General features: G+C 61.7%; 2 protein-coding genes across 3 annotated transcripts in view; one reads left to right on the top strand and one right to left on the bottom strand.

Annotated features, from left to right (window-relative positions):
- The window catches only part of ACAD9 (acyl-CoA dehydrogenase family member 9), a 39377-nt gene extending 33943 nt beyond the window's left edge, over positions 1 to 5434 (top strand). The window contains exons 10-18 of one of the 2 annotated variants that reach the window (XM_040246665.1): positions 861 to 931; positions 1120 to 1239; positions 1744 to 1872; positions 2678 to 2757; positions 3166 to 3292; positions 3480 to 3557; positions 3964 to 4092; positions 4674 to 4746; positions 5029 to 5432. In XM_040246665.1, coding sequence (XP_040102599.1) covers positions 861 to 931; positions 1120 to 1239; positions 1744 to 1872; positions 2678 to 2757; positions 3166 to 3292; positions 3480 to 3557; positions 3964 to 4092; positions 4674 to 4746; positions 5029 to 5129 — 908 coding nt within the window. In that variant the 3' untranslated portion in view covers positions 5130 to 5432. Of the gene's footprint in view, positions 1 to 860; positions 932 to 1119; positions 1240 to 1743; positions 1873 to 2677; positions 2758 to 3165; positions 3293 to 3479; positions 4093 to 4673; positions 4747 to 5028 lie in introns of both variants that reach the window. The other variant, XR_005722133.1, reaches the window with a different exon arrangement.
- A 98-nt stretch (positions 5435 to 5532) lies between these two features.
- The window catches only part of CFAP92 (cilia and flagella associated protein 92 (putative)), a 30999-nt gene continuing 20933 nt past the window's right edge, over positions 5533 to 15598 (bottom strand). Inside the window, exons 10-14 of the mRNA XM_040246666.1 lie at positions 13235 to 13429; positions 12465 to 12756; positions 7500 to 7664; positions 6973 to 7173; positions 5533 to 6902 (exon numbers count right to left, since the gene is read on the bottom strand). Of these exons, the coding sequence (XP_040102600.1) occupies positions 6540 to 6902; positions 6973 to 7173; positions 7500 to 7664; positions 12465 to 12756; positions 13235 to 13429 (1216 nt within the window). The 3' untranslated portion in view covers positions 5533 to 6539. The remainder of the gene's footprint in view (positions 6903 to 6972; positions 7174 to 7499; positions 7665 to 12464; positions 12757 to 13234; positions 13430 to 15598) is intronic.

The raw sequence follows: 15598 nt of genomic DNA, 5'->3' as shown, positions 1-15598 counted from the left end.
ACGGGGTCCGCACGGTGCGGGGGGTGCTCCACGGGGTCCGCACGGTGGGGGGGTGCTCCACAGCTGTCTTACGGCAGGGGTGGGGGGGAGTGAGGTCAGGTTGGGGACCCTGGTCTCCCGGCCTCTGGATGGTTCCTGAAACCCAGACCTCCTTCCCTTTGCCCACCAGAATCTGGGGAGCATGAGACATCTCTGCTGGCTTTGCTTTGTTGGAGGGAAGTGGCTGAGGTGCAGGCATGCCAGGGGCCACTCGTGGCAGGGCGCTCGGTGGGGGTGCCTTGGAGCTCAGGGCAGGGCTGGTTTACGGAAGAGGAGACCCAGGCTCCCAGGGGGCAGCAATTTGCCTGTGGCCTTGCCCCCGTCAGCCTGCATGCTCGGGGCCCATCTCCCTGAGCTGAGCTGCCACCACGGCCCTGAGCCCGTTTGGACTCTGCTGCCTTGTCTGGAAAGTTTCTCAGGGCGAGAGCTTCACTCTCACGCTCAGAGGCCATGGAGCCCCTGGGATCCGGGAGCGTGGCAGCCCATCTGGGAGCCCCTGGGATCCGGAAGCTGTGGGTGCTCTGTGCCTTCAGGGCCGGCCTGGGACCCCGAAGCACACCCAGGCCACGGGCTGCCCTCCCGGGTGTGAGCCCCTGTGCGTTGCTCCGGCCTAGCGCCCCTCCGTCCCCTACCCTGGGCACTGCTCAGAGGGGACGGGCACCGCTCCCCGGAGACGCCGGAAGGCGGGACTGTGACATCCAGGGTGTTCGGTCTCAGGGGACCCTCCTCTCTCGGTTCCCGTCTGAGTGCGCGTGGGTGATGACTTAGGAAAGCATTTTAGGACGGCGGGAAATCGTTTAGATGACTCCACTCTCGTTCAGGAATGACCGCTGAGTACGCCTGCACAAGGAAACAGTTCAACAGGAGCCTCAGTGAGTTCGGCCTGATTCAGGTGCGGAGGGACGAGGGCTGGGCGGGCAGTCCCCCACGCGGGCACTGAGAGCCTGCCCTCCCAGCGGGAATTTGGGGCGAAGACGAGCTTGCCCCCGGCTTGGCACTCCTGGTCTCGGGCTCGCTCTGCAGCTTGGCAGGCCTGGGTCTCTGCACAGCAGGTCTTGACTGTTCTTTTGAACACTCCAGGAGAAGTTTGCCCTGATGGCGCAGAAGGCCTATGTGATAGAAAGCATGGCCTACCTCACGGCGGCGATGCTGGACGCACCTGGCTTCCCCGACTGCTCCATCGAGGCCGCCATGGTGAAGGTACTGCACAGCAGTCGGGCCATCCTCCCCGTCAGTCAGCCGCTGCCTGCGCGTTGACGAGGCACCCATGCCAGCCGCCCCGGGACGCCGCTGGGAGCAGAGCGGCAGAGGCACAGAGCCCCCGCTGGTCTCCCGGTGGGCTTTGTGCCAGGCTGTCACCAGCTGACTGCTGATCACGGTGAAAGGAGAAAAGTATAACTCCCCACCCACCAGAAAGAGCGGCGGGGGTGCCTTGGGAAGGCCTGCCTTGTTCTAGCTTATGGCCTTTCTACGTTTCGGTATCAAAACTGCCTTTCATGAGTATTTGGCCAAGGCAGATACCAGCGTGTCCGGTGTTTTTGTCTTGGGTGGCAGAAGAAGTCAGCTCGGGTCCACCAGTGAGATGAGAGGCGGGGCCCCTCCCCGGGCTGGGGTGGCCCTGTCCCGAAGCGCAGCTCTCCGCCTAGGCCTCCCCAGGCGGCTCCGCCGGCGGCCTGTGCTGACCGTGGCCCGCGTCCGCGGCAGGTGTTCAGCTCCGAGGGCGCCTGGATGTGCGTGAGCGAGGCGCTTCAGGTCCTCGACGGCTCAGGCTACGCCAGGGACCACCCGTGCGAGCGCCTCCTGCGCGACAGCCGTGCCCTGCTCATCTTTGAGGTGAGCCCGCAGGCCCTTCCCACCTGCCTGCACGCCCCTCTGCAGAGGGCTGGGGGGTCTGCACCTCCCCGGGTCCCCCCGAGGGCACGCCCAGGGAATTTGCCGCCGTGAGCTCACAGGCTGCCCAGGACTGCTCTCCCGAGGCCCCTCCCCTGCCTGGACGTGTCGGTCCTCCATGGCTGGCAGGGTGGTCAGTGGGAGTGCAGGGCCCTCAGCGTGAAGCCCACACTGCCCGGGATGGGCTCGGGTCAGCAAGGAGGCTGCCTTGCGCCTGCCTCCTCTCCCAAAGGAGCCTCTGCTGGGGACAGCCCGGCGGTGTGGCCTCAGTCCAGCCCTGCCCCTCTGACCCACGTGCCACCAAGCTGATGGGCAAGCCGCCGCCCAGTCTGCCTTCCCGAGGACCCACGACTCAGGTTGCTGGGGGCGGGGCCCTGTGGGCGTTGACACCCGCTGCCCGGGAACAGCCAGCTTCTTCCCAGAGGAGCCGGGCCTGGACCAGAGTGGCCGCTGACCGCTTGCTGTGTCCTGGGTCAAGCATCCTTTGCCACCCGGGGCAAGCTGCCTCTCCCTTAAAGAAACAGAGTCGGGGAAAGGTGTGACTCCTGCAGGGTGGTCGTGCGTGGGGCAGGGCCCCTGGGGGGCCACAGTCATGGAGTGGGGCAGGGCCCCTGGGGGCAGGAGCCTGCCTGTCACCCGGGCCCCTGTGGTGGTGCTGCTCCCAGCTGCTTCCAGAGGGTTAGCAGGCAGCAGCATGGCCTAGCTGGCCCCTGGGAATGGCCGCTGACCTGGATAATGTCGGCCCCAGGGAACCAACGAGATCCTCCGCATGTACATCGCCCTGACAGGCCTGCAGCACGCCGGCCGCATTCTGACTGCAAGGATCAAGTAGGTGCTGCGTCCACCATCTGCACCCCGGGACCCCCTGCCCAGCAGATGCCTGTGCTAGAGCAGCTGGAGGAGGGGACTGCCCCTTCCCAGGATGGGGGTACAGCCTGGTGGGGCTCAGCTCACTCCTGGGCTGCGGGGGTGGGGGGGGAGGTTGGGGGACAGCTGCCCAGGAAGCTGCCAGGGTCCTGCCCTGAGGTCACCGTCGTCCACCCCCATGGCTTTTACAACTGGAGCGATGAGGTAACCCTCAGACAGTCACCCTGGCATCTCTGGCTGCTCCCGACAGGCGGGCCAGGGGAGGGGCAAGGCCGGGACGTAATCTGGAGCCGCCATGGGTGCCCTGAAGCCGGGGGCAACAGGAGCTGGTCTCGGGGGCCCAGCTCGCAGAGCCTGTGCTCTCTGCAGGGAGCTCAAACAGGGCAACGTGACCACCATCATGGAGACCGTCGGCCAGAGGCTTTGGGACTCCCTGGGCCGCACCGTGGACCTGGGACTGACTGGGAAGCTTGGAGTTGTGCACCCTAGCCTTGCGGTGAGTGGGCCCAGCGGCGAGCCAGCCCCCCGTCGGTATGTCCGTCCCCGAAGGAGTGTGGCCGGGGCACTGGGGAGGACCAGCCGGTCCACGGGACGCCAGGTGGCCCTGTTTGCACTGTCGCGGTGGTGGGAGGGCCTGAGCACCCTGAGGCAGTGCCAAGCTGAGCCCTCCCCTGGCCTGGCAGGACGGTGCCCAGAAGCTCGAGGAAAACGTGTACTACTTTGGCCGCTCTGTGGAGAACCTGCTGCTGCGCTTCGGCAAGGTGCCTGGGGCTGGGAGGCTGGCAGGCGAGCATCAGAGCCAGCACTCCAGCGGGTGTCCACCTCAGGGACCAAGCCTGGTCACCTTGGAGGGCTGGGGTGCAGAGCGGGGCTGGCGTGGCTACCTGCCCTGTGGGCCACTCCGCTCGCCAGAGGTGGGCGTGGAGGAACCCTGCCGGGGGCACCTTCCAGTTGGCGAGAGGCCCCCTGAGGCCAGGAGGGGCAGCCCCACGTTGGCCCTGTGGCTGCCGTGGCTGGAGTGTGGAGCTCCGGCCTCTGGCTTCAGCCAGCCTCTGGGACATGTCTCCGCCCACACTTGGGGTGTAGAGTGAGGCGCAGAGGTGGGCCCTGCTGAGGACTGTGGGGCAGGGGTCCCAAGGGCCACGTCTCCCCCGCCTGCGTTCCCAGACCATCGTGGAGGAGCAGCTGGTCTTGAAGCGAGTCGCCAACGTGCTCATCAACCTGTACGCGATGACGGCCGTGCTGTCCCGGGCCAGCCGCTCCATCCGCCTAGGGCTGCGGCACCACGACCACGAGGTGAGCCCCCCGCCTGGGCCCATGACAGTGCTGCGGCTTCCTCTCACTGCGCTTTACTGAGGCCTGCGGGGTGGGGGGGTGCCGGCCCGTGTCCCGGCGAGGGGAGCGTGCGGTGCCCTCCCGACCACCTGGAGCTGGGGGAGGTTGGGGAGGTTGGCGGCGTTGCCGAGTTGTGGCTGTGGCAGGGGCCAGCACTCTCAGCTCCAGCAGGTGGTCTGTGCTGCTCAGGACACGAGGCTGCTGCCTTCCGCCTTCCTGCTGGAGAGAAGAGGGGGCAGCGGTCGGGGTCCCGGGCTCAGGCATCCTCTCCCTGTGTCTGCACGGGTCTGGACACTCTCTGGCCCACGGCTTCAGGGTCAGGACGCCCCCGTGCTGAGGAGATGAGTCACCCCCCGGGGGTAGGGCTCATTAGAACCTAAAGCCACGGCTTCCGAGCCCGGCCACCTGACCCAGCAAGGTGCCCGCCTGGGTGGACAGATGGGGCTCTTGGGAGTGCGGAGGTCAGGCTCCAGGGTGGGGCTGTGCTAAGCCCAGGCTGCAGGGCCCCCGGCAGTCATCCTCGGGCACGTTGGTTCTGGCAGGTTCTGTTGGCAAACATCTTCTGCTCAGAAGCTTATCACCAGAATCTCTTCACCCTGTCTCAGCTAGACAAGCGTGAGTGGGTGCTATGCTTGGGGGTTGGGGGGACCCAGTGTCTGCTGAGCAGCAGAGGGGACGGCACGCGCTCCAGGCACCGTGGGCATGGACGCCGAGGTCGCGTGCACCGTGGGGAGATGCCTGAGCCCCCGGGGCCCCTCCCCGCACTTGCTGAGCCCAGAGGCCCCTCCCCACGCGGCGCTGCTGCCTTCAGGGCCCGTCCACAGGGCGAGCTGCCCTTGTCAGAGAGAGCACTCCAGCAGCATTCCTACTGTCGCGGCCCTCCTGTTTCCTGCATAGATTCTCCAGAAAACCTGGATGAGCTGGTCAAGAAGGTGTCCCAGCAGATCCTCGAGAAGCGGGCCTACATCTGCACCCACCCCCTAGACCGGGCATCCTGAAGAGGGCCTGTGTCCCCACGGCCGCCTGCCCCGGACACACCCACAGCGGCCCGAAGGTGGAGAACTTGGTTTATTACAAATTGACCATTTCTCTTCTTCACCTGACGGGCCTTTCCTGGGCCCCCGACCTGTGGGCACTGCTGCTAGACGCGATCTCGGCCTGTGAGTGGATGTGGGGTGAGCACGGAGCAGCTGAGACTTGCCGGCTCGGGGGGCACCCGGAGGAGGCTGGCGGGCACAGGTCCCAGCACGGTGGCTACATCTGTGAGGCCGCACGTTTTCCAAGAAACAGCTTAAAAACTGCATACGTGTCGTTGGTTTTAATTTGGAATGAAAAGCGCTTAAAACATGCACCAGGAAGCGTTCAGCACAGCTTGTCTGCCCTTTGAGTGTGGGCAGTCTAGACACACGTCTCCTCTGAGCCAGCCTTGAGTGGACAGAGCTTGATCCTCAGGCCCGCCGTCTGGGGCTGGTTTCCAGGGCCCTTGGTCCCCAGCATGAGGGCTGTGTGCCTCGGCACTGGGCTTGCTCGGGTGACGCGGCTGGGGCAGCAGGGCTGTCCTGGAGCTCCTCGGCCTCTCCTTGAGCACAGCACTGTCTCCCCCAGCTCGAGCCGGCCTGTGTCCGGGGCCCCGTCTGCTCCTTGCTGTCATCCTTGTTCTGCATGCTCACCTGGCAGGCTTCAGGCTCTGGTCTGGCTCCTGGGTGGTTTGTCCAGAAAGCTCACCCTCCACGTCGCCTTGAGGCATCCAGGCTTTCCTGCTCGGGTGGGGCCGAGTGAGCGCCCAGAACCCTGACAGCCTCTCTCCCAAAGGTCCGACCTGGGGCTTCGTGGGGAAGTCGTTTCCAAAGCTGTGAGTGATTCGCAGGCGAGGAGGTGCTCTGCCCAGGGTGGAGAGCTGGTGTCTCCCGCGTGGAGCCGTCAGGAGGGGCCCGGCTGCACAGGAGCCCGCCCAGGGCCTGCTCCGTCCCTTCAGTGTCTGTGTCCCCATCCCCTGCGGGGCTGTTCTCACCGCGTGGGGGTAGGGGGAGCACGTACCTGCCCGTACCCCCGGGGACCTCGTCCCAGAGGGGACAGAGGGCCGAGGCGGGCCTTCCCAGGCTGGGCCACCCACGTGACCCTGGGCCAGGGGCCCCCAAGGGAGTGGGGGTCTTCCACAGCCCAGAGCCTGGGGGGTGCCGGCCCCCACGGCGCGTCAGCACACGCTCTTCGTGCAGGCTCTGTCGCCAGCTGCCTGTGGGAGCGCAGGAACAGAGGAGACCCGAGTCACCCTGACCCGGCCTCCTGGGCAGGGCGTCTGGCAAACCTAGTTGCCAGATAGTCAGCTCTCTGCCTGAACGAAGGTTCTGGTTTTGTTGAGTCACACATTTTTGGCTTGCTCTCAGCCTATAAACGCTTGTGGTCCCTCCTCACGTACAAGGGGGTAACGAGGACGCAGAGGGGTCGCCGTGGCCCTTCCTCTTGGAGGGATGAGTGGCTGGGTCCGAGAGGGCCCTGGGGAGCCCCTGGAGGCAGTCGTGCCCTCTCGTGGCTGAGAGGGCAGGCGCAGAGCAGGGCGCAGTGTGCCACCCAGAGCCCGGCCTGTGGTCTGCCGGCCCCGCCCGGGCCGAGGCCCCGCTCTCACCTGGCCCGGGCTTGGGGGCGGGTGGAAGCTCCAGGAACGCCGGCGGCCGCGTGTACAGGTTAAAGTCCTGGTGGCGCAGGTCCCAGCCCCACCTCTCCCGCTGCAGCACCGGCTCTAGGTTGGCGAACAGGGCCTTCTCCCTCCACTCCTGGGTTGGGGAGCAGCAGGTCAGGGGAGGCCCCGCGGACCCCCGCCCGAGCCCCACTCTTGCCACCCACCTCCGTGGCAGCGCTGATGGGCGGCAGCCCCAGGGGCCGGGTCATGCCCATGGTGTGGAGACCCGCCGTCTGGAAGCCGCTGGCCGTGCGCCAGGCCTGGCGGGACTCCCTGCGGGCCCTCTTCTCCTCCTCCTCCGGGTCCAGAGGCCCCACTGTGGCGGACAGGTACTTCTGCGAATACGTGAACCTCCTGCCCGGCTCCTGTGAGTGAGCGCAGATGGGCGGGCGTTGTGCCCCGGAGTGGGCCAGGCACTAGGGCCCTGTCCCCTGGGTCAGAGGCTGCTCCTGAAGCGGCCAGTGCTAGAGGGAAGCCTCGGCCCAGGCAAGGCCAGGGGCCTGCGGCCATTCACAGCCACACGCGGCTGGCGAGGCACGGGCCCCCAGCTCCCTCTGTAGGTGGCCCGTTCACATCTAGTGGGAACACAGCTGCTGCCCCTGCACCACGCCGGCCACAGGGTCTCCCCCCGAGCCCCGCCCTGCCCGCAGTGGGCGCACTGGGCTGCTCCGGGCCCTGCGCGGTCACTCACCTTGGCCATCTCCCGATACAGCTCCTTCTTGGCCAGCTCCACGGAGTTCAGGGTCTGGATACTGTAGTTATGCACGGTGTGCATGTTCGGGGCCGAGACCCGCATCACCCTCGCTGCGGAGCTGGGAGGCTTCCTGCCGACCCGGGAGGCCGCCGAGATGTTTCTCTGGAGAAGGAGACGCCGGTCAGGCCCCATACAGGGCGCCTCTGCAGCCAGTGGGTGTCGGCGAGGGGACCTCTGGGAGGCGGCCACACCCCCAGGTTCCCAGGAGCAGTCTGGAGCCCACCCAAAAGCAAGAGACACAGCCCCGCCGCCCACACTGGAGATGAGCGGACCGCAGCAGGAGCCGCGGGCTGGGCCTGCAGTCTAGTCTCAGAGGCCTCAGCACGCCTGTGAGCCACACACGCGGGCGGGGGGCCAGCGAGTGCCTAGTGGGGGGCGTCGCGGCCAGCGTCCAGCTGTGCTCGTGGTGGCGGGCCTGGGTGCCCTGGGGAAAGGGCAAGCCGCCTGCTCAGCCTCACCCTAGGGCCAGCGCGTGGGTGATGACCCGACCCCAGGGGTCCTGCCTGTGCTCCTGACCCAGGGTGGGAAGCGGACAGTCGCCCGGGGGGTGCAGACAGCGGCCGCGACTTCGTCTGGGGGCCTGGGGCTCTCCGCCGGCCTGGGCCTGACGGGAGCGGCGGAGTCCCGACTGCCAGCTGGAGTGAGCAGTGCGTGTCATGGGAAAGGCCACACGTGGAGCCAGGTGGCTTGAAGGGGCAAGACAAGAAGGTAAGATCAGGATCCCAGTCATTTAGCAACGCCAGGTGAAGATGTGAGCACTGTGAGGCAGAAGGCGAGACCAAATCAAAATTTTACTGGCTGTGGAAGCCTCAGGGTCGAGAGGAGACGAGTGGATGGGCCACACTGCCGCTGCAGCGTGAACTGGGGAGCTGGGAGGCCAACTGGTTGCTCCCTGAAAGGCAACCTCGGATAAGAGGGTGACAGGAAGGACCCAGAGCGTGGAGGCTGGAAACACGAGAAGCGGTACCGAGAGGCGGAAAGGAGGGGCCGGGGAGCAGAGGAGAGGCCGCAGAAACGGCGACGGAGTCCACACGGAGGGTGTGGCTCTGGACACAGGATTAAAGGCCTGAGGGGAGGACGGGCAGGAGGGGCGAGTGAGCGAGAGTCAGCGTCCCGAGGCAACGCGTGCCTTCACACACACGCTCCTGCGCCACCAGGATGAGACGGTCTCTGGCTTCCAGCCTACTGCTGTTTGACAATCCAGTCTCAAGATGAGCTTGTGTAAATGAAAGCTGAGAGGGGGGCGGGGGTGTGAAGTAAGCGACGGCCACAGAGGAGTATCCAGGGTTTTTCCAAAAGAGAAAGGGTTCATGACGGCTGCCTCAGGGCATTAGGTGCAACCGAGAACTGAGCCAGCCTTTCAGGGCGCGCCCAGAAGCTGCAGCGGATTCCAGAAATACAGGTGGGGCCACAGACGCCAAGCTGTAGAAGCCAGGCCGCAGCAGGAAACGCCCGCAGTGTGGGGCGGCCCTCTGACCTCAGTCCACCCTCCCGTGAACCGAGGACCCAAGGGGACGGCCCAGCCCTGAACTCGGCGATGTGCTGACCCCGCGGACATGGCCAGTGGGTTCATCTCACACGAAGGGAAGGAAGTGAGGAAGACTGGTGTCCGACCCTCTCCAGGAAAGGCTAGGTTTGTCTCCAAGGCCAGGGGGGTTCAGTGTACAGACTGTAAGGGCGGGGATAAAATGACACGGGGAGCCTGAGCCCTGAGCCCAGCTGCTCTGGCCCTGGTGTGGGGCTGGGGTTGTGCAAGGCCGTCTCTCCTGCAGCCCTCGGCTACTCAGTCCCTAAGACCTTAAGTGCCCCGGGAGGAGGGGGGCGAAGTGCTGATCTGATCCTTGGGGGCTCTCGTCCCCTCTGCCCTGCCCCCCCATCCAAGGGTTCGCGCGAGCCCCAGACCCCACAGAACTCTGAAAGGGATGAAATAGAGATGTGAAGAAGTACACGTGTGCGTTGCCTGCCTGCCTTCCTTCGTCTAACCTAGACCCAGAAATCTGCAACCATTATTGCACAAAAATGACCTCCTTCCTCCTTCCCGATGGCTCGGCACACTGCCCTGGCCCAAACCCGCCCATAAAGTAGATAGACAGACTAGACCACCTGCGTGCAAGTGCCTGCCTGGATCCGGCGGCTGTGCACCGACCACAGGGCCTGCCTGGATCCGGCGGCTGTGCACTGACCACAGGCACACTGCCGATCGAGCTGCACTCCAGCGGAGCATCAGCATAGCATTCGATGAAGGGGGAGGAAAACTATGCCTCCTTTTGTCCCTCTGACCTCCCCGACTCGGGCCGCGAAGCCTGTCCTCGGGTGGGGGTCCACATCACCCGACAGCCCGGGAGGGCGCCTCTACTGCCCGCTTGCCTCTGCCTGGCACCAGAGTCCCGAGCTGCGTGTCAAGGCCTTGAGGACTCACGTGGCCTCCGCGCCCGGGGGCTGGTGTTCCCCACTGCAGCCTCCCTCCTCAGCCGGGCTGCTGCAGCCCACCTGGGTTGAGTCCGGAGGACGGGGCTTGTCAGGGAAGAAGCTGGGAGATGCACGCCCGGGGGTGTTAGCTCAGGCACACCCCACTGGAAGGCACAGGTCTGGAAGCCCACCTGCCCTGAGAAACCGCTTTGCCCAGGGCACCTGAGGTGGGCTAGGGAAGGTGCTGCCATCCTGTGGACACTTCCTGGAGCTACAGCTGGACCACCTGCACTTCCTGGCACCCCGCATTCATAAAGCCGGTGGGGGGCAGGGGGCGGGGCCCAGCGGGCTATCCAAACACAGCCCGCTTTCAGGAAGCTGCGGGCCACGGGGGCTGGTTCCCTCACGCCACTCTTGGAGGGAAGGAAAACGGGAAAAAAAAAAAAGCCTGCACACCTCCGGCACAGGGAAAGCAGCTTGGCATCCTTCATGCCAGCAGGTGTGCCAATCAAAACGACAGCGAGAAGCCAAATCCCACCAGTCCCCACGGCCCAGCCTCACAAGGCTACGAGAGCAATACACGCAGGACGGGGCCGGAGGCACGGCCACCTGCCCCTGAGGCCATCACTGGGAATGTGTGCTGGCCAGAGCCCGTCCAAGGGACAGGCTCCCCAGGACCCTGCAAGGAAGAAAGGGGGAAAAAAAACAACCTATTGAAACGAGCTATACCTGGGATCTGACATGCCCACACCTGGGCCTGGATCCCCAGAAAACCGTCCAGTTTGAACTCGACAGAGGCACCCCAGCATTCACCACGGCACTACGTACAACAGTCAAGACACAGACATGAGTCTCCACCGACCGAGGAATGCGTAAACCACACGTGGTTCCTCTAGAGGATGGACAGGTTGATTACTCTACCATAAAAAACCGCCACTGGTAGCCACAGGGCTGGACCTGGAAGGACCATATAGTATGTCAAGTCAGCCAGACAGAGCACATGATTCCCGCTCTAGCAAAAGGGAAAGAGATCAAAATGACTCATTTAGTAAACAGAAACTCCCAGCTTTCTAACACAGAGTTTCAAAAGGGCACCTTGAGTGGCCAACAGGAATTCGAAGTTGAAGATTAACATATGCGGAGAAACCTGCGTTTCTAATGGATAATCCAGGATCGAGGACCTGAAGTTCAGCACAGGGAACTATTCTTGTCCTTCCGAAATAACCTCTATAGCTACAGAATCCCAGAAGAATAGCTATACTGTACACATACGTCCTAACTAAATCAGGTGGGTTTACACCGACAAGCATCATTTTTCAAACGGACTATACTGCTACATAGGAAAGCATGAAATTAAAGGAAAGAAACAAAAGTCACGCCCAGTTTATTCCCTCTGCCCTCTCTGGCCCCGGCTGGCAGCCCGTCTCTGGAACCTGTCCAGCCTGGACTCCCTTGACGGGCCTGGGGGGGGCTGCAGGGCTAACGGCATCTGACCACAGCAAACACGAGACAGCTCCTGGTGACAGCGGGAGGTCCCTAAACTGATGCAGAGGCTGTGCACGCCCGTAAAACCACTGAGCAATCTAAGACGGGATCTAAGTGCGCCGACGGTGAGGGGATTTTGTGGGTCTTAATATTAGCTACATCTTAGTATAAGTAGGAAAAATTAAATAATGTTTGGGCTTCAATTAGTGACCTTAATATGAATAGGTATTTAAAAGTATTTTAAAGTAGCAATTCCTAAGACATTAAAAACAGGGAAAATATTTTAACACATTATAAAAAGTAAAAAATTGAACTAGTGAATTAGGTAAACAGTAAAAGTAGATTGGTAAATAATCCAAGCAGTGTTTCTTTTGGGAAAAGCTAAGAAGGTGAACACCAGTGTAAAGAAACAACCTCCTTGTTGCTTTTCATAAAGAGCTAGTGGATATAAAAGTTACAAACTTCTGAAAGATGTTTTTTCACTAGAGGAGGGGCAGGGGCTCTACCCACATAGACTAGAGGCCTACACAGAATTCAAGGCATCACAGACGGTGGTGGTTTTTAAGCCCTTTTGGTTGGTACTGGTTAAGAGAGGTCTTTGACCATCAGGCCACACACACCTGTCTTGCCGACTCCTCACCAGCTTCCCACTCTCCTGTTCCCTTCCCATCTACTCGCATTTTCTAACACAGATTACTTTATCTCCCGTGTTGCTTAGACATGACCTTGGCAGCTTAAGCGAGGTGTTACACGCACGCACACACACACACACACACACTTCTCTATGGTGAACTCAAAGCGAGGTATTACACACACACACACACCCACGAAGGATGAGCTCTGCCAGGGCCGGAAATGTGCAACCTGGCGTGGCTGTGCCCTGCACCGAGCACTGCCTGGCCTGCGGTGCCCGGGCAGGAGAGCACGCAGGCCAGAGGCTGGCCGTCCCTTACAGCCCACTGCGTGGGCCGGTCCGGGAAGGCTCGCAGCCGGCCGGGGGAGCGCCACCTGAATCAGGCTCGCCTTCTGGTCTCTGCTCTTCAGGATCAGGTCACTCCGCCACCGCAGGTATTTCTCCTGGTGGGAGTGGATCTGCAAGGCAAGGGTGGGCTTCCGGTTCTGGAAGCCCTCGAGACTCAGGGCAGGGGCCACGGCCAGCAGCTTCTGCTCTGTGAGGTCTTCCTGGGACATGGGCATCCCAAACTCCTGGCTCAGCTCCTTGATCATGGCCGAGGAGGGCAGCAGGTCTCCCGTGATCACCTCCCTGAGCCTGGAGCTGTAACGGCAGATACAGTAGGCCCTGGAAGGCAGAAGTGTCCCCGCTCAGCCCCATCCACCTGGTACCGCAGATCTGAGCACCCCCATCTTAGCAGGCGAGGGCGCAGAGCTGGCCCCAGGTCACACAGCGCACACACGAGGGGTCAGATTCTGTCTGCTGCGCCCACAGGGGCAGGGCGCGGGAGGAGGCCTCCTTCCCGGGCGTCCCAGCCCCCACCACGTGCCGCTCCGGTTCTCTTCTTGGTTCAGGTGGCTTTATTGCCTACTTGGCCTCAACCCCCGCCCCACTGTGCGCGGAAGGTCAACAGGCTGGCCGAAAGGGTGTGGGGCTCAGGGCTCCTTCCTGCCAGGGGAAGGGCACTAGGTACAGAGCCCCGTGCCAGCGCAGCTGGAAGGACGCCGCCCCAACAGGGGCACAGGGGCGCCCCCGTGTTTCCCGGCCCTCCCCCTCCTTTAGGGCCGGCCGACTCCGGAGCCCCGGGACGCTGGGGAACCCGCACCTGCTCAGCGCCTGGAACACCTGCGGCGGGACCGCTTTGCGCACGTAGAGGGCCGCCTGCTTCACCAGCTGCGCCAGCGGCCGGAACAGCCGCACGCGGTACAGGATCGTCTCCAGGTCCGCGTAGAGGCGCTGGCGGAAGCGCAGCTGCGAGTTGTAGAGCGCCTTGAAGGGACCCTGCTCCGCCCGCGGGACCCTGCAAGGCGACAGCACGCCAGCCGGCTCCTGCCTCTGCCAGGGACGCTGACGCCGAAAACGCCGCGGACCAGACGGCTCGGTCCCAGCGCCCGCCCCCGGCCCCGGCCCCGCGTCCTCCCCGCCCCTCCCGCGCCCCCGTCCCCGCCGTGTTGCTGCGTTCGAGGCCCTCCATCCCCTCGGACCTGGGGAGACTAGGGGCGGCCTGCGCCGCGGGGCTGTGGGGGCGGCCCCCCTTTGCTGGTTCCCCTGCTCAGGTTTTTCGCCCATTCTGCCACTGGGACGTCTTTATCGTTTTCTTATTCTTTCACAGGCACTTCTACACACTCACGAGTACTAACCAGCTCCATATGTTGCAAATACTTTTTCTCACTTCGTGGCTTCTTTTTATGGTGTCTTTGGATGAAGAAGTTATCCAGTTTAATATTGCCAAAGCTGTCATTGTTATCCTTTATTCTAATCCTTCTGTCTTATTTAAGAAGTCTTTATTCAGAGATCATGAATGTGTCCTCCTATCTTATCTGAAAGCTTCACAATTTAGCTTCTTAAAAATAGATTTTTCTTCTACAAGAAAGGCAAGAATATACAACGAGGAAAAGACTATCTTCAAGAAGTGGTGCCGGGAGAACGGCGCAGCTGCATGTCAAAAAGTAAAATTAGAACATTTTCTCACACCGCATACAGAACAGACTCAAAAGTGATCACAGATGTAAACACAAGGCCTGAAACCATTAAAGTGTCAGGAGAACAGTAACCTCTTTGACACTAGCCCTAGAAATTTTTTTTTTTTTTTTTTTGGTCTATCTCCCCTGGTGGCTCAGAGAGTAAAGAATCTGCCTCCAGTGCAGGAGACCCGGGTTTCATTCCTAGGTCAGGAAGATTCCCTCGGAGAAGGGAATAGCGACCCACTCCAATATTCTTGCCTGGAGAATCCCACGGACAGAGGCGCCTGGTGGGGTACAGTCCACGGGGTAACAAAGAGTTGGACACAACTGAGTGATTAAACAGACACACACTCAGGCAAGGGAAACAGAAGCTAAAGTAAAACCAATGGGGCCTGATCAAACTTACAAGCTTTTGCACAGGAGAGGAAACCATCAGCCAAGCGTAAGGGCAACCTACTGAGTGGGGAGAACACTCGCAAAGCATCTGATGAGGGTTGATATCCAGTTATATCCAACATTAATCCAACATTAATCCAACATTAACATCCAGTCTATGAAGAACTCATGCAGTTCTCTGTTAGAAAACCAGACAACCCAATTAAAAAATGGACACAGGCCCGGAACAGGCATTTGCCCAAAGAAGATACCCACGTGGCCGCCAGGTATAGGAAAACACGTTCAAGATCATCAGTTATGAGGGAGATGTGAGTCAAAACCACAAGACAGCAACTCACGCCCATCAGAACGGCCGTCATCACAAAGGTGAGAGATAAAGCGTCGGCCAGGATGCGGAAAAGGGGGACCCGGGCATGCTTTTGGCGAGAATGTAAACTGACCCCTGAGGAAGACAGCAAGGAGGGTCCAACTCCTAGATGATCCAGGAATTCCCCTCCTGGATATCTACCCAAAGAAAACGAAAACGAAACTTTCAAAATATACGCACACCCAATTTACAACAGCCCACGTACGACGGCTCTAAGTGCCCGTCAACAGACGAGAGGATAAAGATGTGGTCTACAGGTGCACCAGAGTATTACGCGGCCATGAAAGAGGTGAGATGCGGCCACGTGCACCCAGATGGGTGGGCCCGTCTTGCGCTTCGTGATGTAAGTCAGAGAAAGACACACACCTCATCTTTTCACTTACGTGAAACTTGCATTTGAAAACTAAAATGAACCACCGAAAGACTTTTTTGGTGGAATCTGAGTAAGAAGAGACAACTGCAGCCTAGTTAAATTTTAAAGTGTCCATCACGTCCCTGGTGGCTCCGTGGTAAAGACCCACCTGCCAGTGCAGGAGACTTGAGAGATGCAGGTCTGATCCCCGGGTCGGGAGGATCCCCCGGAGAAGGGCATGGCGACCCACTCCAGCGTCCTTGCCTGGAGAGGAGCCGCAGAGGAGCCTAGCGGGCTACAGTCCATGGGTCACAAAGACTGAGACGCGACTGAGCCTCACACTCACACACACACACACACCCCACAGAGGAGCCTAGCGGGCTACAGTCC

The sequence above is a fragment of the Oryx dammah genome, unplaced genomic scaffold, assembly GCF_014754425.2.
Source record: "Oryx dammah isolate SB20612 unplaced genomic scaffold, SCBI_Odam_1.1 HiC_scaffold_9, whole genome shotgun sequence".
Classification (NCBI taxonomy): domain Eukaryota; kingdom Metazoa; phylum Chordata; class Mammalia; order Artiodactyla; family Bovidae; genus Oryx; species Oryx dammah.
This window is presented reverse-complemented; position numbering and strand designations above follow the sequence as displayed.